Source organism: Rhodnius prolixus, unplaced genomic scaffold (assembly GCF_049639745.1).
Source record: "Rhodnius prolixus isolate KJV_2025 unplaced genomic scaffold, Rpr scaffold_10, whole genome shotgun sequence".
Classification (NCBI taxonomy): Eukaryota; Metazoa; Arthropoda; class Insecta; order Hemiptera; family Reduviidae; genus Rhodnius; species Rhodnius prolixus.
This window is the reverse complement of record NW_027411615.1, coordinates 12643038-12661319: the sequence shown is the minus strand read 5'-3', so window position 1 is coordinate 12661319 and position 18282 is coordinate 12643038. Positions and strand designations below refer to the sequence as shown.

General features: G+C 30.6%; 2 protein-coding genes across 5 annotated transcripts; one reads left to right on the top strand and one right to left on the bottom strand.

Annotated features, from left to right (window-relative positions):
• The first annotated feature begins 533 nt into the window (after positions 1 to 533).
• On the top strand, positions 534 to 5436 carry LOC141457216 (uncharacterized). Of its 4 annotated transcripts, none has more exons than XM_074133877.1 (8): positions 534 to 632; positions 2722 to 2866; positions 3457 to 3574; positions 3656 to 3817; positions 3988 to 4218; positions 4312 to 4443; positions 4812 to 4984; positions 5231 to 5436. In XM_074133877.1, the coding sequence occupies exons 2-8, from the start codon at positions 2727 to 2729 to the stop codon at positions 5301 to 5303; spliced, it is 1029 nt and encodes a 342-aa protein (XP_073989978.1). In that variant the 5' UTR covers positions 534 to 632; positions 2722 to 2726; the 3' UTR covers positions 5304 to 5436. The 4 variants fall into 4 exon arrangements, with proteins under 4 accessions (XP_073989978.1, XP_073989977.1, XP_073989979.1 ...); XM_074133876.1 differs by having other exon boundaries at positions 542 to 681; XM_074133878.1 differs by lacking the exon at positions 534 to 632 and adding an exon at positions 1590 to 1646.
• Positions 5198 to 10734, bottom strand: LOC141457215 (palmitoyltransferase ZDHHC6). Its single transcript, XM_074133874.1, has 9 exons — positions 10434 to 10734; positions 10046 to 10227; positions 9674 to 9758; positions 9270 to 9433; positions 9068 to 9196; positions 7887 to 8018; positions 7510 to 7590; positions 7244 to 7431; positions 5198 to 5887 (listed from the first exon to the last, which is right to left on the bottom strand). The coding sequence occupies exons 1-9, from the start codon at positions 10486 to 10488 to the stop codon at positions 5752 to 5754; spliced, it is 1152 nt and encodes a 383-aa protein (XP_073989975.1). The 5' UTR covers positions 10489 to 10734; the 3' UTR covers positions 5198 to 5751.
• Between the last annotated feature and the right edge of the window lie 7548 nt (positions 10735 to 18282).

The window sequence follows — 18282 nt, the reverse complement described above, 5'->3', positions numbered from 1 at the left end:
TTTTCTTAAAAAATTTCGATTACTTTTATTTTCCCAGTTTCCGGAGGAAGGTTGATGCTGATTGGAGAAAAATTTATGCTTCAAAAGGGTGTCAATTTTTAGAAAATTTATCTGTCTATCTAAGCGTGTTATCAGAATCAAATTCGGACTAAAACTTTCTGAGTAATAACATCTTTATTGCAAAAAAGTAATTATTTAAAAAAAAAAATTCAGGTGACGTCACTCAAGAACAGCGGGAAATATGAAATTGGCCAATACGTCTTTGAAGTCCTTCCTTCAGAAGTACTTAACACAGTAGACCTAAGGACATTACTAACTGGTTCACTCTATATTACAAACCTTGAAGCTGCAATAATTATTTTGGAGCGTTGGGATCCTGCTTTGCAGGTTTATGTACGTGAAATATACATAATCAGGCAAGGCTTAACCACCAAATTCATAAATGACACTACGACGGTTCTACCTATGAAGGCTAATACTTTGCGGTTTGCGGTTAATATTTCGTCCAACAAATGAAATGTAACTTCAGGCGGGGTTCGAACTAGGAGTCCCCCACCTACTAGTCCGCACTGATAACCACCACGCCAATTACGCCCGCTCAGTAGTGTTTTAGACTGAACTTCAGTATCCCGGTAAGTTATTACCAATTACATCAAATATAAAATATCTACGGAAAGTAAGGTAAAGGAATTAATTTATAATTCAGAATTTAAGTACATTAGTGTATAATCAGCCTCATGTCGATTTTGGATTGTTGAAGGGGAAGGTACATCAAATGCACTAGTTGACTGTCTACGTTAGAAACGTAAGCGTGGAACTAAGAAAAAAATACCAATGTTATCGATCCCCTTCTTTTGCCTAATCAATTATTCACTTAAACGAACAGTCAAACATCAAACTAATTCGAAGTAATAATATTCTGTGTTCTTACAATTGTATTATTTTTCAATAAATGTTTATGTCATAAGTTGATGCTCGAACATTGTTAGATTATATAATTTTTAATTAATTTAATTTTAATTTAATTATAAAGTGCAACAGGTTCATAAAAGGCATCGTGTCAGGCGATTGTTCAAGGTCGACGTCATTTGTGACTTGCACTTGCAATCGTTGGGATTTGAGAAATTTCAGCCGGTTAAAAAATGGCCTAAAAGATTGCAATTTGAGCAAAAGTAATTTTTAAAAAAACATTGCGATAAAAAGATATTTAATATGAAATTTATGTTTAATTTTGTTCTAAAAATGTTTTAAGCATTTCAAGCGGTAAATACTTCACTTCTAAAGGGCAACACTCACATAAAATCAAATCTGACTTTTGACAAAATATTGACATGAAACACGTTCTCATTCAGCACTGTCACCTTTTCGTACTATTCTTGTAAATTAAGAGAAATTAAAAAAAGTAAAAAAAAAAATTAAGTGCTCAGTAATGATGTCCTTGCCTAGTAACTCGTATACCTGGATGAGATTAGCAATAAAAATTATAATAGGACACTATTATACTCGTACTAGGTGTACGGAGTTTGTAATAGAAAAATGTGCATATTTTCATTGATTGTTTTCAACACTGTTTTCCTTTTAGGCCTTGAATTGTGTAATGAGAACAGAATGAATCTGAGTCGTTTCATAACTTCAAGCAGGAGTAGGTAAAAAAATAACTTCCTAGAAGATATAATGCCCATTTAAGGCGTCCATACAGATAATGAAGCATCTACAAAATAGCAAAATCTAGAAGCTTGTTTTCGGATTCGCAAGTATTTGCTAAATAATTTTTGCCTGTAATGCAAACAGCAAGAACATTAAGCATGACATAGAATATTGAAGTGCTTTCTTTGACAGAAAAGTTAAAAGCATTCAGTACATTACAGCTGATGGCTCTGTTTTAGTTCCTAAAGAGTATTTATTTATAACGATGTAAGGCCAAAATATTTTATATATGTAGCCATGCAAAAAGTTTTTTTTTTTTAACAGCCAGCACCTGATTAGACATACTTTCTGTAACAATTTCTGCTGAAAGAACCGATCAAAATCTGCTGAGTTAAATAGATTCACACGTACTGGGCAGTAGTTTGTAACTAACCGTTCAAGCCAATAAAATGGATTCTTGACTTTACCCCTGTCAATGCTAATGTTCTGAAGACAAAAAAATAAAACATTAAAAAAATATACAGACAATCTCAAGGTAACATGTAGAATATCTGGTAAATTGTAGTTAAGGTTCAGTAACAAGATCATCCTCTATTCGGTTCGGATGTTTGTCGTTTTGAGTCTAGCTGCCTCCCCTTAGATTTTCTCTTCCTTAGAACCTCCCCAGCTCACTCACTGCCTGTGGAGAAGAGTGTAAAGAGACCAATAGTGCACTGCAAAACTCTGCGTTGTGTGCTTATTGGTTAAGTATTTAAAGGTGGTAGACAGTCTAAGAAGTGGCTTATATTTATCTGATACGTAGATTTGTCGAAAAATTGATGAAATTTACAGAGATTTATCCTGTTTTACAGAGAACCTGTTTCATGGGCTGGTGGAAAACTGGCGGTTACATCTAAAAGCCATCTTTATAAAGTTCACTTATTTTCACTGCTTCCACACTACAATCAATATATAATAATAATGTTAAGACCCTGTTATCTTTTTAAAATATTGTTTCTTCATATGCCCCTAGATAGTATTTAAACATTACTTTCCAATACAAACAGACGTTTACTAATATTTATTTTTTTCCAGAAAACATGGGACTTCCAAAAACCTTTGTAGAAAGATTTCACGAGATTGAGAGTGTAAGAAAAATGCCGTACAAACAACTGGGAAGTACTGATCTACAAATATCTAGGCTAGGATTTGGTGGTGGTTCATTCAGTGGCTTTTATGGGTAATTATTAGTATACTGAAAATGGAGCTGTAAACCGCATCTTTCAAATATAGCGGTTGAATCAGAGTGTCATTGAGACTTATATCTGACCCTCAGTTAACATTTATTTTTAAGTCATCTCTACATAAAAAACCAATGAAAAAATTTAGAATTTATTTACTACCTCAAAATTGTCAGAGATTGTGTGAAACTACAATACTTTCTTTTTATACTGAGCTCCAAAAGTGCAAAGGTCTGAGAATTATTGGCATAAAGTCACTTTATGCATTTAACAGTTTATTATCATTATTCCTCTGTTTTCTTTAGTTCCACTTTCTGATGCACTTCACTCACATAGGCCATTTAATTTTATTTTCCACTTGAAAGCTGCCGTTCTGCATATCAGAAAACAGGTTTGTGTGGCAGGGATAGAAGAGAAAGGATTTATCTACACCTCATATTCTTTTCTTTATTAGAAATTTATCACATCTTTTTGTTTTATTAATACTATTATATTTACCTTCACTCGGTTCTAAATTCGGAAATTTAATCTGAATTTCTGCCCCGTTAGTTCACTTTCTTTAAAGATTGCAACCAAGTGTTTGTTATAGAAATTTTGACGATGAAAAAGGAGTTGCTACTGTAATTGAAGCAGTAAAAAAGGGAATAAATTACATTGATACAGCTCCATATTACGGAGAAGGAAGATCAGAAATTCTTCTAGGGAAGGTATATCCATAAGCTTAATAAGATCTACTGTGAAAATTATTATAGAAATAATAAATAACTAAAATGAATTTACTTTTGCAGGCTTTAAAGCATATTCCAAGAGAAGCTTATTATATTTCAACTAAGGTTGGAAGGTACACAACCAATTGGGAAACTATGTTTGATTATTCAAGAGAAAAAATATTATCAGGTTTCGAGCAAAGTTTGAAGAGGCTTGGATTAACATATGTTGACTTTGCAGTGGTATGTTCATATACAATTAATAAAAAGAGAAAAAATATTATCAGGTTTCGAGCAAAGTTTGAAGAGGTTTGGATTAACATATGTTGACTTTGCAGTGGTATGTTCATATACAATTAATAATTTTAGAAATTATACATTTCAAATAATCTATTATCTTACCGACTGTTAAGGTTCATGACGTGGAATTTAACACTCTTGATGATATACTAAAAAATGCCCTACCAGCTGTTAAGGAACTTATAGCTGAAGGTAAAGTTCGTTATTTAGCTATTTCAGGTTATCCTCTCAGCAAACTATGGGAAGTTATTAGTAAAAGTGATATTAAAATAGACATAGTTCTTACTTATAGCAGAGATACACTAATTGATGCTTCTTTGTATGAGTACATTCCATTGTTTAAAGTACGTATTGCTTAAAGATTTATCTTGTTAAAAGTAGTAATCTCTCGGAAAAAGGCACACATTCTAAACCAAATTAAATTATAACTTTTTTAGAGTAAAGGATTAGGTGTAATAGACGCTGCACCAACTGCAATGAGGCTTTTAACTAACATAGGACCGCCAGAATGGCATCCAGCAAACCAAAAAATTAAAGAGCTCTGTGCTCAAGCCGCAAATTATTGCAAAGTAAGTTTAATAAATCCGTTAATTTTTAACAGTAAAATTAAAGCTTATCAAAGTAACTACAACTTTAACTTATTAAAGCTCTGCCTTTAATTTTTAATTTTTTAAATTAGAAACATTTGTAAAATATTCACGAGTAAATATGTTAGTTAGAACTAACATTTCTTCCTATTACGTATCAAATAAGGCATCCGATATAATTAGATAAAAGGTGTAATAAAAGAAACTGCGAGAGTCGCTGCAACAATTTTATTAGTTTTTATATAAATTAACTTTTTTGCTTAAAACATTAATTAAAAAATATTAATTTCAATATATAATGTAGTTTTTCACATAACTATCCCAAAAATTCATTATATTAATTATTATAGGAAAATGGGGTGGAATTGGGCAGGTTAGCCATATATCACACGCTGCTTAATTCTGAAGTTGAAAACTGTCTAGTGGGCTTTAATACAATGGAACAGTTACATTCAAATTTAGATACATTACTAAATAAACTGTCAGAGAAAGAAGAAGACGTTTTAAAACATATAAAACAAAAGTAAGTAGAATATTATTTGTATGAGAGAAGTAAATCCTATATGATAAAATTAAAGAAAATAATTAAATGGTCCCCCGTAACTGAACAGGAATTTTAATAGAAATCTATGTGAAATTGACTTTATACAGTAAATAAAATCGAGACCAAGTATTTATCCTCTTATTTTTATGAATATTTAATAAAAATTAAATACTTAAATCTCTAAAAGGACGGTTATTTTTTTTTTTTTTTTTTTTAATGTTAAAGGTACTTTACATTAAAAGAGAACTTAGAATGGGAAGGCGTTGAGATCGAATTATACAAAAAGCATAAGAAGTAGACTTAACTGTTTGTTATTGCTTATTTGTACAAATGTATGGAAGTACAACTATTAATGGATGTTGTTAATCCTAAAATACTATATTTTTAAATTTATGTTGTCTTAAATATTACAAAATTTCAACTTACATAAAGGGCAGACAAACTAACAACTTAATATACAATTGTTTCTTAGAATAATATTTTTATTGTTACTTTATATATTTAAAATATGAATACTTTTTAGTTATTTAATAATTCATCTTAAAACAAAAAATGAGTTTCATGTTATAAACTTTATAATACAGCTCTTTAATTTAAAATATGCTATATAATTATTCTAGCAAAATTTTTTGTAATGATTGAAATAAAAATATCATTTAAAACATATAATACAGCATAAATATGGGGCATAACAATAAAAATAAATACAGAAGATTTGAAAGAAATAAAAGGCAACGAATGTGCGATTACTGATTTTTTTTTACATCATTACTTACAGTATCACCGTAACCTCCTATTTCAATTACACAGCATCTCGGAAACCAACCTCGAAGCCTCTTTGCACAAGGATCGTCTGTTACTTTTTCTCCAAATAGCCAATACCTGTAGATAATAAGGTTTTTAAAGATTTTTCTAAATACTGGAATGTTAAACGTCTTCAATTCACATAGAAGCAGCGATATGGGATTCAAATGGGAAAAATTCAAGAATAACCACTTGATAGCATGAATTGCATTGTTTTATAAGTTGAAGAGTGGGCTAATGTCTGTTCCAGTCTGTTAAAGTTTTTTTTTTGGAGCAATTTAAAAATACGGTTGCTTAAAATAAACTTGTGTATGTTCAAAATTCTTTAAAAACAATCAGTTTATGGTAGCTTCCAGCAGTATGATTCAGCTTTCAATGATGCCATTTTAATACATTTAGCTAAAGGCTGTGGCTTCGCTTCTTCTAATTTCCAATTAATTCTTTCCATTCATACTAATTACTACACAAGATTAGTCTCAAAGATATGGAACAAAAGAAAAATGAATAAGATTGTTAAAGTACAGAACAGTTCCCATTCTCCATTCTTATTCATCACATACATAAGATATGCAAGTAATTACAAACTAGGTTATGCAGATAAAGTGCTGGCGAGTATCTATAAATGGTAGTTATTTTCCTTTCACATTTATTACGTATAGAGTTATTCATTTATAAACTTAGGCCTATCCTACCATCAACGAAGTGGTTATTCCTTTCTTGTGCATCCTCCATTAAACCATATGTTTCTTTACTTTGCCCATCAACCACAGTCTTTTAAGTTATCCGTCCGAACCAATTTTTGGTGTATACCAAAACCCGACAGCAAATTTTTAGTTTTAAAACTAGTATATGTTGTGTTAATAGCTTGTAACTAACTTTTATGTTCCTTACAAGATGTCAAGGATTCCGATTAAGTACGTATTTATATTAACATAATAATTGTCCGTGTATGTATAATAAACCTTTTAACACTTAATAATAGCCGTTTTCTTGGATACATCTCATTTCTGTTGAGACTAATTTAACAACTTTTCAAGCAGCCTGTATCTCCTCCCTAACCTATAAATATGCAAACAATTCAGAAGAGCTTCCAATGCTTACAATAGAAAATTTGATCTATCTTAACCTCCATTTATTCTAACTATAAATTGTTTGTGACTAATCGGTTATCTCTGAAACTAGTTTTAGGTAGCAAGCTTTGTTGAAATTTAAGGATAAGAATACATTTTTTTTTTTATCTTATAAATATGAACTTGGAAGTGGGCGACCATAAACCAAATCGTAGCATCATAAACGCTTAGAATTTTTCCAAATTTTTTGAAGGAAGCCTTTCGTAAGTAGGCAAAGGTAAAAATCTTCAAATGAATTTAAAAAATAACAATTATTTCTAATACGAGCACTTCACATATTTTAAACAAAAAGGAGTTTACTTACTTTCTCCACCGTGTGACATTGACTGTTTCAGAAGGGTTAAGAGGTATACGAGGTTCATCCGACAGTGGTGGACTGAGGCATACCTTCCAACCATGTGTAATCGGAAACCACCATCCATTATATTTCTTGCATACAAGATAAGGTTTGGTCCTCAACCTTTTCTCTTGCTTTTGCTCTTTTTGTTCAATCTGCAGGCATATAAATACAATCAACTATTCCCGTATTTTTTTTAATGTTAATTTTAAGGAAAAAGATCAATTACATACTGTTAAAGTGAATTGATGACATCCTTGTACAACAGGCCAAGTTATCCCATCGCCCACTGTCTCAAAATTAAAACTGAATACCTAAAAAAATTAACAATAAGAAACTAGTAACAATAATCATCATATACACTGCTTCAAAAGAAAAAAGTGAAGCCCAATAAAAAAATGCGTTATTATTAAAACTGTCCGAAACAGTTGATCGTCAAAAATATTTTAGGGCATCTTTTATATATAAAAAAAAATTGTTAATGTATAATCAATCAACTCAACGTATAGAGTTTTCTTTTATATAGTGAAATATTTACTCTTTTGATGGCCATTAATCTAGATGTATAATATAAAAAACATTTTTAGAAATGTTTAAAGAATCTAATTACTTGTTTAAAATTTTCTTTCCAACCTAAATTGTAAGGATATATGAATGGAATATCATTAGGTTCACGACGTAAAATTGCTTTAGCTAAAATCCAGTCTTCAATGCCAGTGCGATTCCGTAAAATAGCTCTGATCTGAAAAAATTAAAGGCTGTTAGTAAAGTTGAAATGCTTTCAGAAAAGAACAAGTTATCACTACTTTATTGAAATTTTAATATTTTTTTTTTAGCTTTAAAAATATGTTTAATTAATTCACAATAGCAAAATATAATGTGAAGTTAACTGATCTACTGCCATGTTATCCGATGCCGAACACTTTAACTTATCTTTCTCTTTCTAATGAAATTTAGAATAATTTTATTTGCCATAGGTCCGTCCCAACGATTAGAGTTCGCTGTTCCTTTCTTATAGTGCATATTCATCAATAAAAGCGAACGGAAATACAACTTGAAAAAGGATGGTTTGTTGTGATGGTCTAGAGTTTCCATTCCTTATCTGTCTGACAGGCTTATAGGAAAACTATTTTTCTCTGCTCTACAATAAGATAGTGATGGAAATCGTTTCATGATAGACAGCTGTACTTTTTTTTTATGTCGACCAGTCTAGGAAGTTACCCCGTTAAAGTAAATTCAGAATAGACAATCAACATAACTGGAACTTATATTTTGTACGTAGAAATTAAGGTAGGAATTATCGCACTGATGATCCAGAAACCCAGAAGCCGAAACCGGCTTAAGTTCAAAAATTGAGTCGCCAATAGGGAAACACACTTTCGATATCTAGCTCTGCAAAACGAATCAATGTGACTACGATGGTTATTCTTAAACCAATGTATTTGGTTCGTGCAAATGTAAATAATTACTTCCTTCTGCCGCATCCCCAAAGAATGTGCTCGGCAATATTTTTACTTTTAAGGGTTTACAAGATTTTTTTGTGGTTTATCAATAAAATAATCTAACGGGTAATGGATTTGAATAGTGGATCGTGCATTTTATTCCTACGCGGATATACTGGGTTCGAATCTAACTGCCTGCCCTTAGATTTGTTGTTCCTACGAGCTTCTTACTGTTCTACGCGTGGTGATGGGTAGGCAGGTTTGCAACGAGCGAGAACTGTCGGGAGGTCAGCAGTGCAATGAAGTAGGATGTTTAACGCCTTAAATAAAACTGAATAATCAAACATACCTGGAAAAAGAAAAGTGCACCAACTGACAAAACAACTCCGATGGCTAATCCAATAGCGAAAACAGTTAGAGCTAATGTAGACACAGTGAAGTGAACTGGATTTTCATATCCATAACTTGAATACCATATCTTGAATAAAAGGAGATTATTACACACAAGACTCATTATTTATCCAATAAGGTGGACTAAAACAAGTAATTACCTTACTGAATGCTCTATACAAAGAAATACTCATAATTACTGCAGCCTGAACACAACCACACACACTGAAGAACAGAAACAATGTAAAATGAGCATGATTTGCATGGCCAACACAGTTGTTGATCCATGGGCAATGGTGATCCATTTTTAAAACACATCTACCACCTAAGGCAAAAAGTAAATTTATAAGAGACGCAGATTTCATTTAAATAAAACAATGATTTGAAATTTAAAAAATAAATAAAGAGAAAATAAGATTTGGTCAAGGAATTTTATAAACAATCAAGCATAATGCAACTTTATTTAAATGATTATTTCCCCAATGTGAGCAGTCACTTTTTTAGAAATGACCTACTTTTTTAATAATGGCCTAACTTTTTAGCAAAGCAACTATTTAAAAATTACATTTTCTGCAATGATGGGATCTCGGTGCCTTGAATCCCTCACAAATCTTACAAAATTGTAGATAAGCTTCGTCAGCAGCATATTCCTGAAATAAAATACTTAATAAATTATATTAACAAAAACACTTAAAACTTACTTTTAAGATAGGAGCATGCATAAAGGGAAGAAATACACAAGTTAGTAGCTGAGAAGAAATAACTAAGATTGGCTACGAAACCTGTGAAATAAACATTGGCTTCAACGGAAAAAAGGTAAAAATTTCCATGTCTTCAGACAAATCAAGCTCTTATTTTAAGGAACTTCCCTCATTAATATACAAAGAAAGTTTTAACAGATTTATACAAATTTGAATAATAACATAAAATAAAATACCGGTAGCCATCTAAGTGGAAGATATCCAGGTCCCTCAAACATTGAACTAAGAAAATTATAAATAGTAAGGCCACTACAAAGTAAGAAAGTGATCATATTCAAAAATCCCAGAAAAGATCCAGTTGGTGGTAGGAGCATGTTGCAGCAATGTACCATCATAAACGAAACTATCTTTATTATTCCTAAAAATAAAAAGGATGGATTAAATTATGTGAGATGCAGAGTGCTCATAACTTACTTCAGTATTTCTTGATTGAGTTTATCATTCAAATTAAAATGTTGGATTTAGCAAAATGATTTAATTCTTGTAGGGAAATGAAAAAGTCATACGCTTAAGGCATTTTCATCTCTATAAGCAAATAAAATAATTTAAACAAAATATATTTACCGAGAGCTGTTATAGGGCCCCAGTGACACAGGCGTTTTAATGGACCAATACACATATTGCTTTAGCAATTGGGAAACTATATTTGTTAAATGATACTTTCAGACTTCGCTTCATTATGTAAAAAATGCTCATCCATAAAGTATGTGAGGAGAAATCGTGTGTTTTCCATGCTTCTTATGTTCCACATTTAACAATAAATTTAAGATATAGCTCAAAGAAGGAGTAAACTAAAATAGATGTCATGTCGATATTAAAATTTAAGAAATATTAAAACAAAACCGCAAAAGTCTTTACGCACACCAGAAGGAAACTAACCTAGTAATAAGATAACCTAAACAAATAAAGTCTGACGGTTACAAGGACCAGGACTGCCACTAGGTCTTGTTTGTAACGTTCAATTTAAATCGTTATTTGATTTGTTATAAGTAATAGAAATAATATTCCAACAACCCTGTTGTTGATATAAAATATAATAAATATAAAAATTTCTTTAAAATATAAATATCAAAATAATATCAATCCACTCTTAAAAGAATAAGGAAAAGTAAAATTTTAAAAATGTGTTCAACAAAGAGGAACTTACGGTTGACGAAATTCTTTAAATAAGGAACGTTTGTAACACTTTCACATTATAATTAACATTGAACGGGAGGTAACTCCATGCTTAGCAGTAAATGGCACATTGGAAGATTGACCATCATTGGTTCCCTCAAAAAAGGGTCTTATTCGAAGTTTTTCAGAAAAAATGTTTATAACAAAAGCTATAGATCAGATTGTGCACTGTAAGTACACCAACTTTAAAATAAATCTTAGCGGAAATATAAAAGAAAACTTCTAAAATGTAAAATCGATTTTGTAAAATAGTATTTCCGGTTGACCAATTTTCTTTAGATATAGAATTTTTGTTTCACATTTAGTCCTTATTAATGTTTAATAGGAAGTAAGTCCATATATTACAGCGAACTGTCATTCTACCGCACTGATTAACTACCCCCTCCCCAAAAGTGCCCTTAATAGAACTATTTAAAAAAAATGTTTCCTCTAAATGTTATAGAACTATTTGTGAGCTATAATTATCCCGAGTTTGAAGAAAATCGGGCAAGCGATTTTTGAAAAAAGTTGAAAAAGTGAAAAATCTATTCAGTAAAGTGGTACTTCCGGTGGGCCTATTTTGTCCAAAAATGTATTGACGCTTCCTCTGGTGGCACTTGAACGAAATATCAAATTTGAAGTTTCTGCGATTATTCGTTCCAGAGATATGGAGGATAAACTCGCGACAGATTAGTAAAGTCAGTACAAACCTATGCCATTAAAGACCGATGGGTTAGAGAATAGCAAATTCCAGGAACTCTAGATCTGTAACCCATCGTGCCTTAGCCGTGCTTTTTAATATCACATTTCTCTCTAACAAGCCGAATACGATCGGTTTTTGTCGGCAATTTTCGGCTCAATTGACCGTGAATATTAACTTTTATTTCCAATTTAAATATTTAACATTTAATATGCACACTCACACGATTTTCTTTAACTTGATTTCTATCAAGCCAAATGCGATCGGTTTTCTTCGGCAATTTTCGGCTCAGTTAACGATTGTTGATTTTTTCCAATATAATTTTTAACATCTAATAAGCATACTCTCACGACTTTTTAAAAATAATAATTAATGTTTTTTTTTTTTAAACTAAAATTCGTAGCAAATAATTTTCCTATTTTTGCCAACGTTTTTCTCAAAATCTATAAAATCTTTGTTGAAAAAAATTACACTAATAAACAAATACATAATATGCCCTATGTTTAAAGACAAATTTGGGAATTTTCTTTTGTATAGAAAAAGAAAAAAAAAATTGTCAAATTCGGGTGTTCTTCAACATTATGCTTTTTCGTGCCCTTTTTGACGATTAACCTGACACTTTTAATTACAAAGAAAAACGCTTTCACAGTGAGATTAAGTGATTAATAAACGTTTTGATGGAACGTCCCCTATTATGAATTAAGTGATAAAAAGAATTGTTTTTTTTTTTCTTGTTGACTGAACGTGAATGTTATAAAAGAGTCGTTAAAGTTTGATCGTTATCAAATTTTTTCATTGTTCAGATTTTTTAAACGCATGGTTAATGTGAACATTATTAATGTTATACATATCTAGTGATTTCGTTTGATCCTACTCTTAGATATTCCCTAATTTAACTGTGAAGGTAACGAAGAACTGTGTTGTTTTTTTTAAAATAATATTTGATCTTTAAAGAGTTACTGTTAATCAGGCGTCATTGTTAACACTCCAAATGTATTTATACATTGTGAGTCAAATGAAAAATTCTTAAATTATTACAAACCACATAACTATTACAATTTAATAATTTTATGCTCTTTGTTCACTTCTTACAGCTTCCTCCATCTCAGGCTTGCGAATATTTTTTTGCCCTTTTAATCCAAATTAACATTTAATATGTCCATTTTTTTTTTTTTTTTGAAATTGGCCAGCCGCACCAGTGCTCCATTTGCTCCTCTTCCCCTTTGCGATAAATATTTTTGTATTTCTCTGAAATATTTTTCAGCAAGACTATAAGTTATTCTTGCAAATATTTCCCACATAAATTTACATTCATTTCATCACTTAGCTACTTATCTGTCATTTAGCCTAGAAAATAATGTCTTTGTTTACTAATTTAATTTAGCTAATTTCCACCTACCAGGTACGAATATAGTGTTCCTAAATGTGATCTCTACAACGTTTTTTGTTTTTGTTTTATTAATAATAAAATACTAGTAAAAAAAAAAGCAATATATTTAGGAAGCAAAGCAACTTAAAATAATTTTACTTGTTAAGGTTTCTATTACTAGATAAAAACAAACATTGCAGCCATGTTAAACTTCCTCACGATTATATTTAAGCAGCCTTCATTAAAGGTACACACAAAAATAAAAGTCATAAATGAAAATTAGGCCTAGATTTCTGATAATAAAAACCTTGTTAATGATTGTATTTACGGAAGCAACCATGATTTCCCGCATGTGCCACGTGCCACTTATAATTAATTATTTGTGGGCGATGTAATTTAGATCTTAGATTGGACTGACATTCATATGAATTTGTGCTAAACCATATTTGGCTTTTTCAAAAACAGTTAAATGGTTAATATTTGTACAAAGAAAGATTATTATTCTTACAAACTGTCAATGGATAAAATAATTATTTCTGTAAAAAAAAAAAGTTTCAACAGCAAGTTTCCTTTAATAGCATTAAGTAATTAAAGTACAATCCATTCCCTCTCATTTTAAGAAGTACAGCTAAGTTTACGAAAAATTATTTATTTTCTTCTAATTCAAAAACTTGGAATTTTCTTTCTTAAAGTATAATATTATCTAAAACATAAGGTGCTACCTACAGAATAATCTGAGAAGTTAGAAATGCAATTATAACTGAAAAGTTTATCCACAATTATCACACAAGAAATAGTGAGAGAGATTTTTGAAAACATTTCTTTCATTATTAAGAACTCTGAAAACTAAGAATTTAAGGAAGATATTATATGTATGATTTCTGGTGATAAAAATAATTAAATAAAATAAAAACTCACACAGCAATCTCTTAAAAAAGATTTTAGATTCCTATATTTCAGAAGGTGCTTCAGGATAATGCATCATTTGTTGATTTTGTAGACTGAGAATTCCTTAATATTACGAAATCAGAATTTATGAAGATAAAGGATATAAAATAAAATTTTAATTTTTAAAGAAAATCTACGCACAATCTTTTCAAAACTAGGAAACCAATCCTATAAATTGCCTTTTTTGGATGTTGAGAAAACATGGTTGGCAAATAAGGCAACGCTTTGGCGTAAATTCACGGTAAATTATTATAAGTACTATTATATACGTTTTAGTTGTTTTAGATTATTCCATGATCATATGCTACAAATCTCAGAAGGGAATTCAATTGAAAACAATTAATTTCATTTTCATTAGGAATTGTTCGCAATTACTTGAAATTTGTCCTCCAGTTCCATATCTGTATCCAACCTGGGAGTTGTATGTGAATGCTGTTGAAATTCATTTTTTTTTTCACTTTTTAAAGTGATTATGGGAATAAATTTAATGCTAGCTAGGTTACACTTAACACCACAAGGTTAAATATAGAACATCTTCCATTATAATCAACATATTGTTTACGTTTCATACACCATATTTTATTTATTTTTTAAATAAAGAGACGCCGACATCTGTAGTTATTGACGCCCAATGTCTATTTCAATTGCACTGCCCGCCTTCAAACAGTGAAAAGAATACAACATTAGAAAGAAGAAACTTAAAAACATGAATTTTTATTGATTTAAGAAAAGTTAGAGAGCAGGTTTTAATTGATGTACCTCTGCCTTTCTAATAGTAAGGAAATTAAAATTAGAGCATAAGCCTCATCACAGTAGTAAGAAACTTCTTCTTTTTTGGCTTCTTAGGTGAGAGAAAGTTAAACAAATGCATTTGTCTCTCACCAGATTTTTTTAGTGTAACTCAAAGAAAATTAATAAAAGAAAATGCATTCCTAGACAGAGGCAGTAATAAGACAGTGACAACTGTGATAGAAATTGAGGACCGATTTTAATCACTTTAATCAAAGAATTGTGCACTATAAACTATTAATATGTGTGGCGTCACGGTAGCCGAGCGGTTAGAAACGAGACCTGTAAAGCTAATATGTATTGTGGTACTGGGTTCGATTCCCGGTCTTGGCCTTACATTTTATTTAATGGTTAATAAAAGAAATTTACAGTAAAGTATGTTTGCTAGTCGCCTTCGTCCACGACAACTAATTGGTAGTTAGACGTTAAGCCCGCATGAAAAAATAGGCGATTACTTTACTTACTTTACTTTACTATTAATATGTGACCAAAGTAGTGCACTGTTTTCAGAATGCTTTTAAAGGATTTTGTATTTTGTATACCTTTCCTAAATTGATTTTACTAATTGACATACAACAATGCATTTTTCACTAAACTCTACGGGTTCGATATCTAAAACATTTGTATTAATAATGCTTTTTAATACAGAATTTTATTTGCATTAAAACTTTTTATTCTGTCTGTATTTATTTATTTATTTATTTTGTTAGCAGTTAAACATTATAAAATAGCATGATAGAAACTATTTAAATATCTTGGCAAAACAAACCTAAATCTCTGTTAAATTTAATTGATGTTTTCTCAAGCCTTGTTGGCCTTGAGAAATACACTCATCTTTGCGCACTTCCTTTCTGCTCCAATTAAACAAACTGCTTCTCTCTGATTGGAATTACTTAACTTACAAATTGCAAGTTTTTGTCTCGTAAAATATATAGTATTCTTATGAAAGATTCTACTGAATCTTTTTAATTTGTGAGCCTCCTTCCAGGCAGTTCAATTGGTTCAGATAGCAGAGAATTTAACAGGAGGCCCCATGCTTGGTATGGGCGAAGCGTAATAAATTGTAATAAATAATAATTTAGCAATTGAAGATAAAAATGAAGTAGCAGAAAGTTATTGTTTCCAGTGACCTTTTAGGATTTTTAATATTCTTAAGTCATTAAGTAAATTTAATCAAGAGATGACTCTTGAAATCCAAGTTACGCCGTTTGAAAAAAGTTTCAGGCAGTGAAGATAAGAAACAGGGTAGGCGATACATTCTTTTTAACTGTCTCAAAACATGACATGATGTAAGAATGACAGAATATGCAACAAAGAATGTCCTAGCATTTCGCTGAAGCAGACAATGTGCTCTTAACTGCATGGTCAAAAACAGCAATGACTAGAGTTTTTGAAGAATTTAAAGCCACAACTAAAAGAATAAAGTTATGTGCAGAAAACTTTAAAGATGAGAGACGACACATCCTCAGAGTTAAAACATAAGTCTATGAATCCTGGGAATAAGAAAAACAATGTTGATTACATGGGCAAGGAAAATATTCAGGAAAACCTATAGATGTGTCTGTGAGTATGGGATTTGGAGGATAAAAAATAACGAAGAATTGTGGCTCAAGCTGGAGAAACGGATATGGTATTCTTTAAAATACGAGCAAACTTAAACGTCTGGGATATGACGGGAAGATGCTGGTGGTAAGAGTCCCCCAAGAGGTTTCAAGTAGGAAAACCCGATGAAGAACAGTGAAGAGGCAGATTTCGAATGTCATATCCATAAATAAGAAAGCTCTAGGAGAAAATATCGACTAGTAGTCGAAAAAAATCTCTGTTCCAACGTAAGCTCGTGTTGTCCATTTCGGAAAAAAGAAAAGAACGGTTGGAATTTAAAAATCTTTAAGATGTTCCCCGAAATTAACCCATGTAATCATTTAATATGGTATTTTATTTCCTTTGTACTTTTCTACATTTACTTTAAAGAAAAAAATCACTATCTTGTAGAAACCTATTTGTACGAAAGTAGTTCAAAAATCAAGAATAATGTATAATTATTTTCAAATGAACACTGGCCATCTTATTGATTAATGACATGCACTAAATAAATTGTTCTTTATTTGCTGGCATACAGATGTCAAAAAAAGAAGTTTGTATTCATGAAAGAGAAAAATTTGACCTTGTACCTGCAACATGCTGATTGAATATTTTAACTCGTGGTTTTGATAAACATCCCAAATATGAAAGATTTGAAGCGTTACTTTACTTCTGGAATTAAAATGTAAGTGAAGAAATAAATAGAATTGATCTGTTTAGTAAGTTTGTTTTGAAACATTTCTTGGGAGTTAATATTTGTTTAGATTTATATTACATTAGAAACAGATTCATTGAAAGTCAAATGAATGAACAAATTAATCTATGTATTGAAATTTTGGATAGTTATGTGTCAATTTTTGTCGTAATCTTTCTTTAATCTTATAAAAATATGTGTTATAAATGCAGGTGTTGGATGTAGGTGATTCATACTTTACTTTGAAAAAGTGTTACAATTCCTTCAGAACCAAGCAGACACAAATCTATTTTCTTTAAAAAATAATTTTAAATAACAGGTAACGGTTGTAAGTAATGAAAGTGCGAAGTTTAAAGAAAATCAATGGAACCACACTTTCACTAAAATCGCGAAGAACTGAAATGGCCTTTTTTAGTATAGATACAGGGTTTTGAGACGAAACCACTTTGATCATCTAGGGCAGAGATATAGTTAATTGATCCGATTACCAAGCATGGGTTTTTGTTATTATGTTAAAGAATGTTTTAGTTTTTATGGTCTTACCGACTATTTTTTTTGTGGGCTGGAAAAAACCCACAACTTGTCTTTAAAATTTATTTTATTCACTTCTAACCTTTCATTTAAAGCAATTTTTTTTTTCTTAAGCAGTTTTTGTTGTCTCTGCAGTCCAATAGGTGTCACCATTGGTTTTGACAATAATCTTTTGAAGTTTTGTTCAAATCATTATTGCTCACAAATAATTTTTACAACTTTTGTTTGAAGTATTATTAAGGATTTTTCAGATTGATTATTGTGCTACTACGAGAGGCTCGAAAGAGACACATTTCAGAGAATGAATGGATTTCTACTTATTAAATATTAATAATGATCAAACATATAATTATAATTCAAAGTTTGAAGTAATTTAGCTGTCCGGAACTTATGTTTCACTAACAAGATTTTTATCGTTTTTTAACGATTTTTCAGAAATTATTCTTTTATTGAGTAAACGCGTATGAGGTCTTGTTTTTTTTTTCTTGTAGCACTAATTGAAGTTTCAAGAAAGTTGAATTGCATGGCAAACATTACATTGTAATGTTTAAATGGTGTAAAAGCAAGATTATATGGTTTACGTTATATCAGAACAATGGAGTAAGGTAATCCTAAATAAGACCTTTTGTTTAAATGAAATTAAAAA

Excerpts from the sequence above, each read along its gene's own strand:
- LOC141457216 (XM_074133875.1), top strand. The coding sequence starts at position 1,609 with ATGAATCTGAGTCGTTTCATAACTTCAAGCAGGA. Across the intron at positions 1,643-2,721 it reads TTTCATAACTTCAAGCAGGA|AAAACATGGGACTTCCAAAA; the intron begins GTAGGTAAAAAA and ends ATTTTTTTCCAG. Across the intron at positions 2,867-3,456 it reads TCATTCAGTGGCTTTTATGG|AAATTTTGACGATGAAAAAG; the intron begins GTAATTATTAGT and ends TGTTTGTTATAG.
- LOC141457215 (XM_074133874.1), bottom strand. The coding sequence starts at position 10,488 with ATGTGTATTGGTCCATTAAAACGCCTGTGTCACTGGGGCCCTATAACA. Across the intron at positions 9,759-10,045 it reads TTCCACTTAGATGGCTACCG|GAATATGCTGCTGACGAAGC; the intron begins GTATTTTATTTT and ends ATTTTATTTCAG. Across the intron at positions 9,434-9,673 it reads ATCCCATCATTGCAGAAAAT|GTGGTAGATGTGTTTTAAAA; the intron begins GTAATTTTTAAA and ends TTTTTGCCTTAG.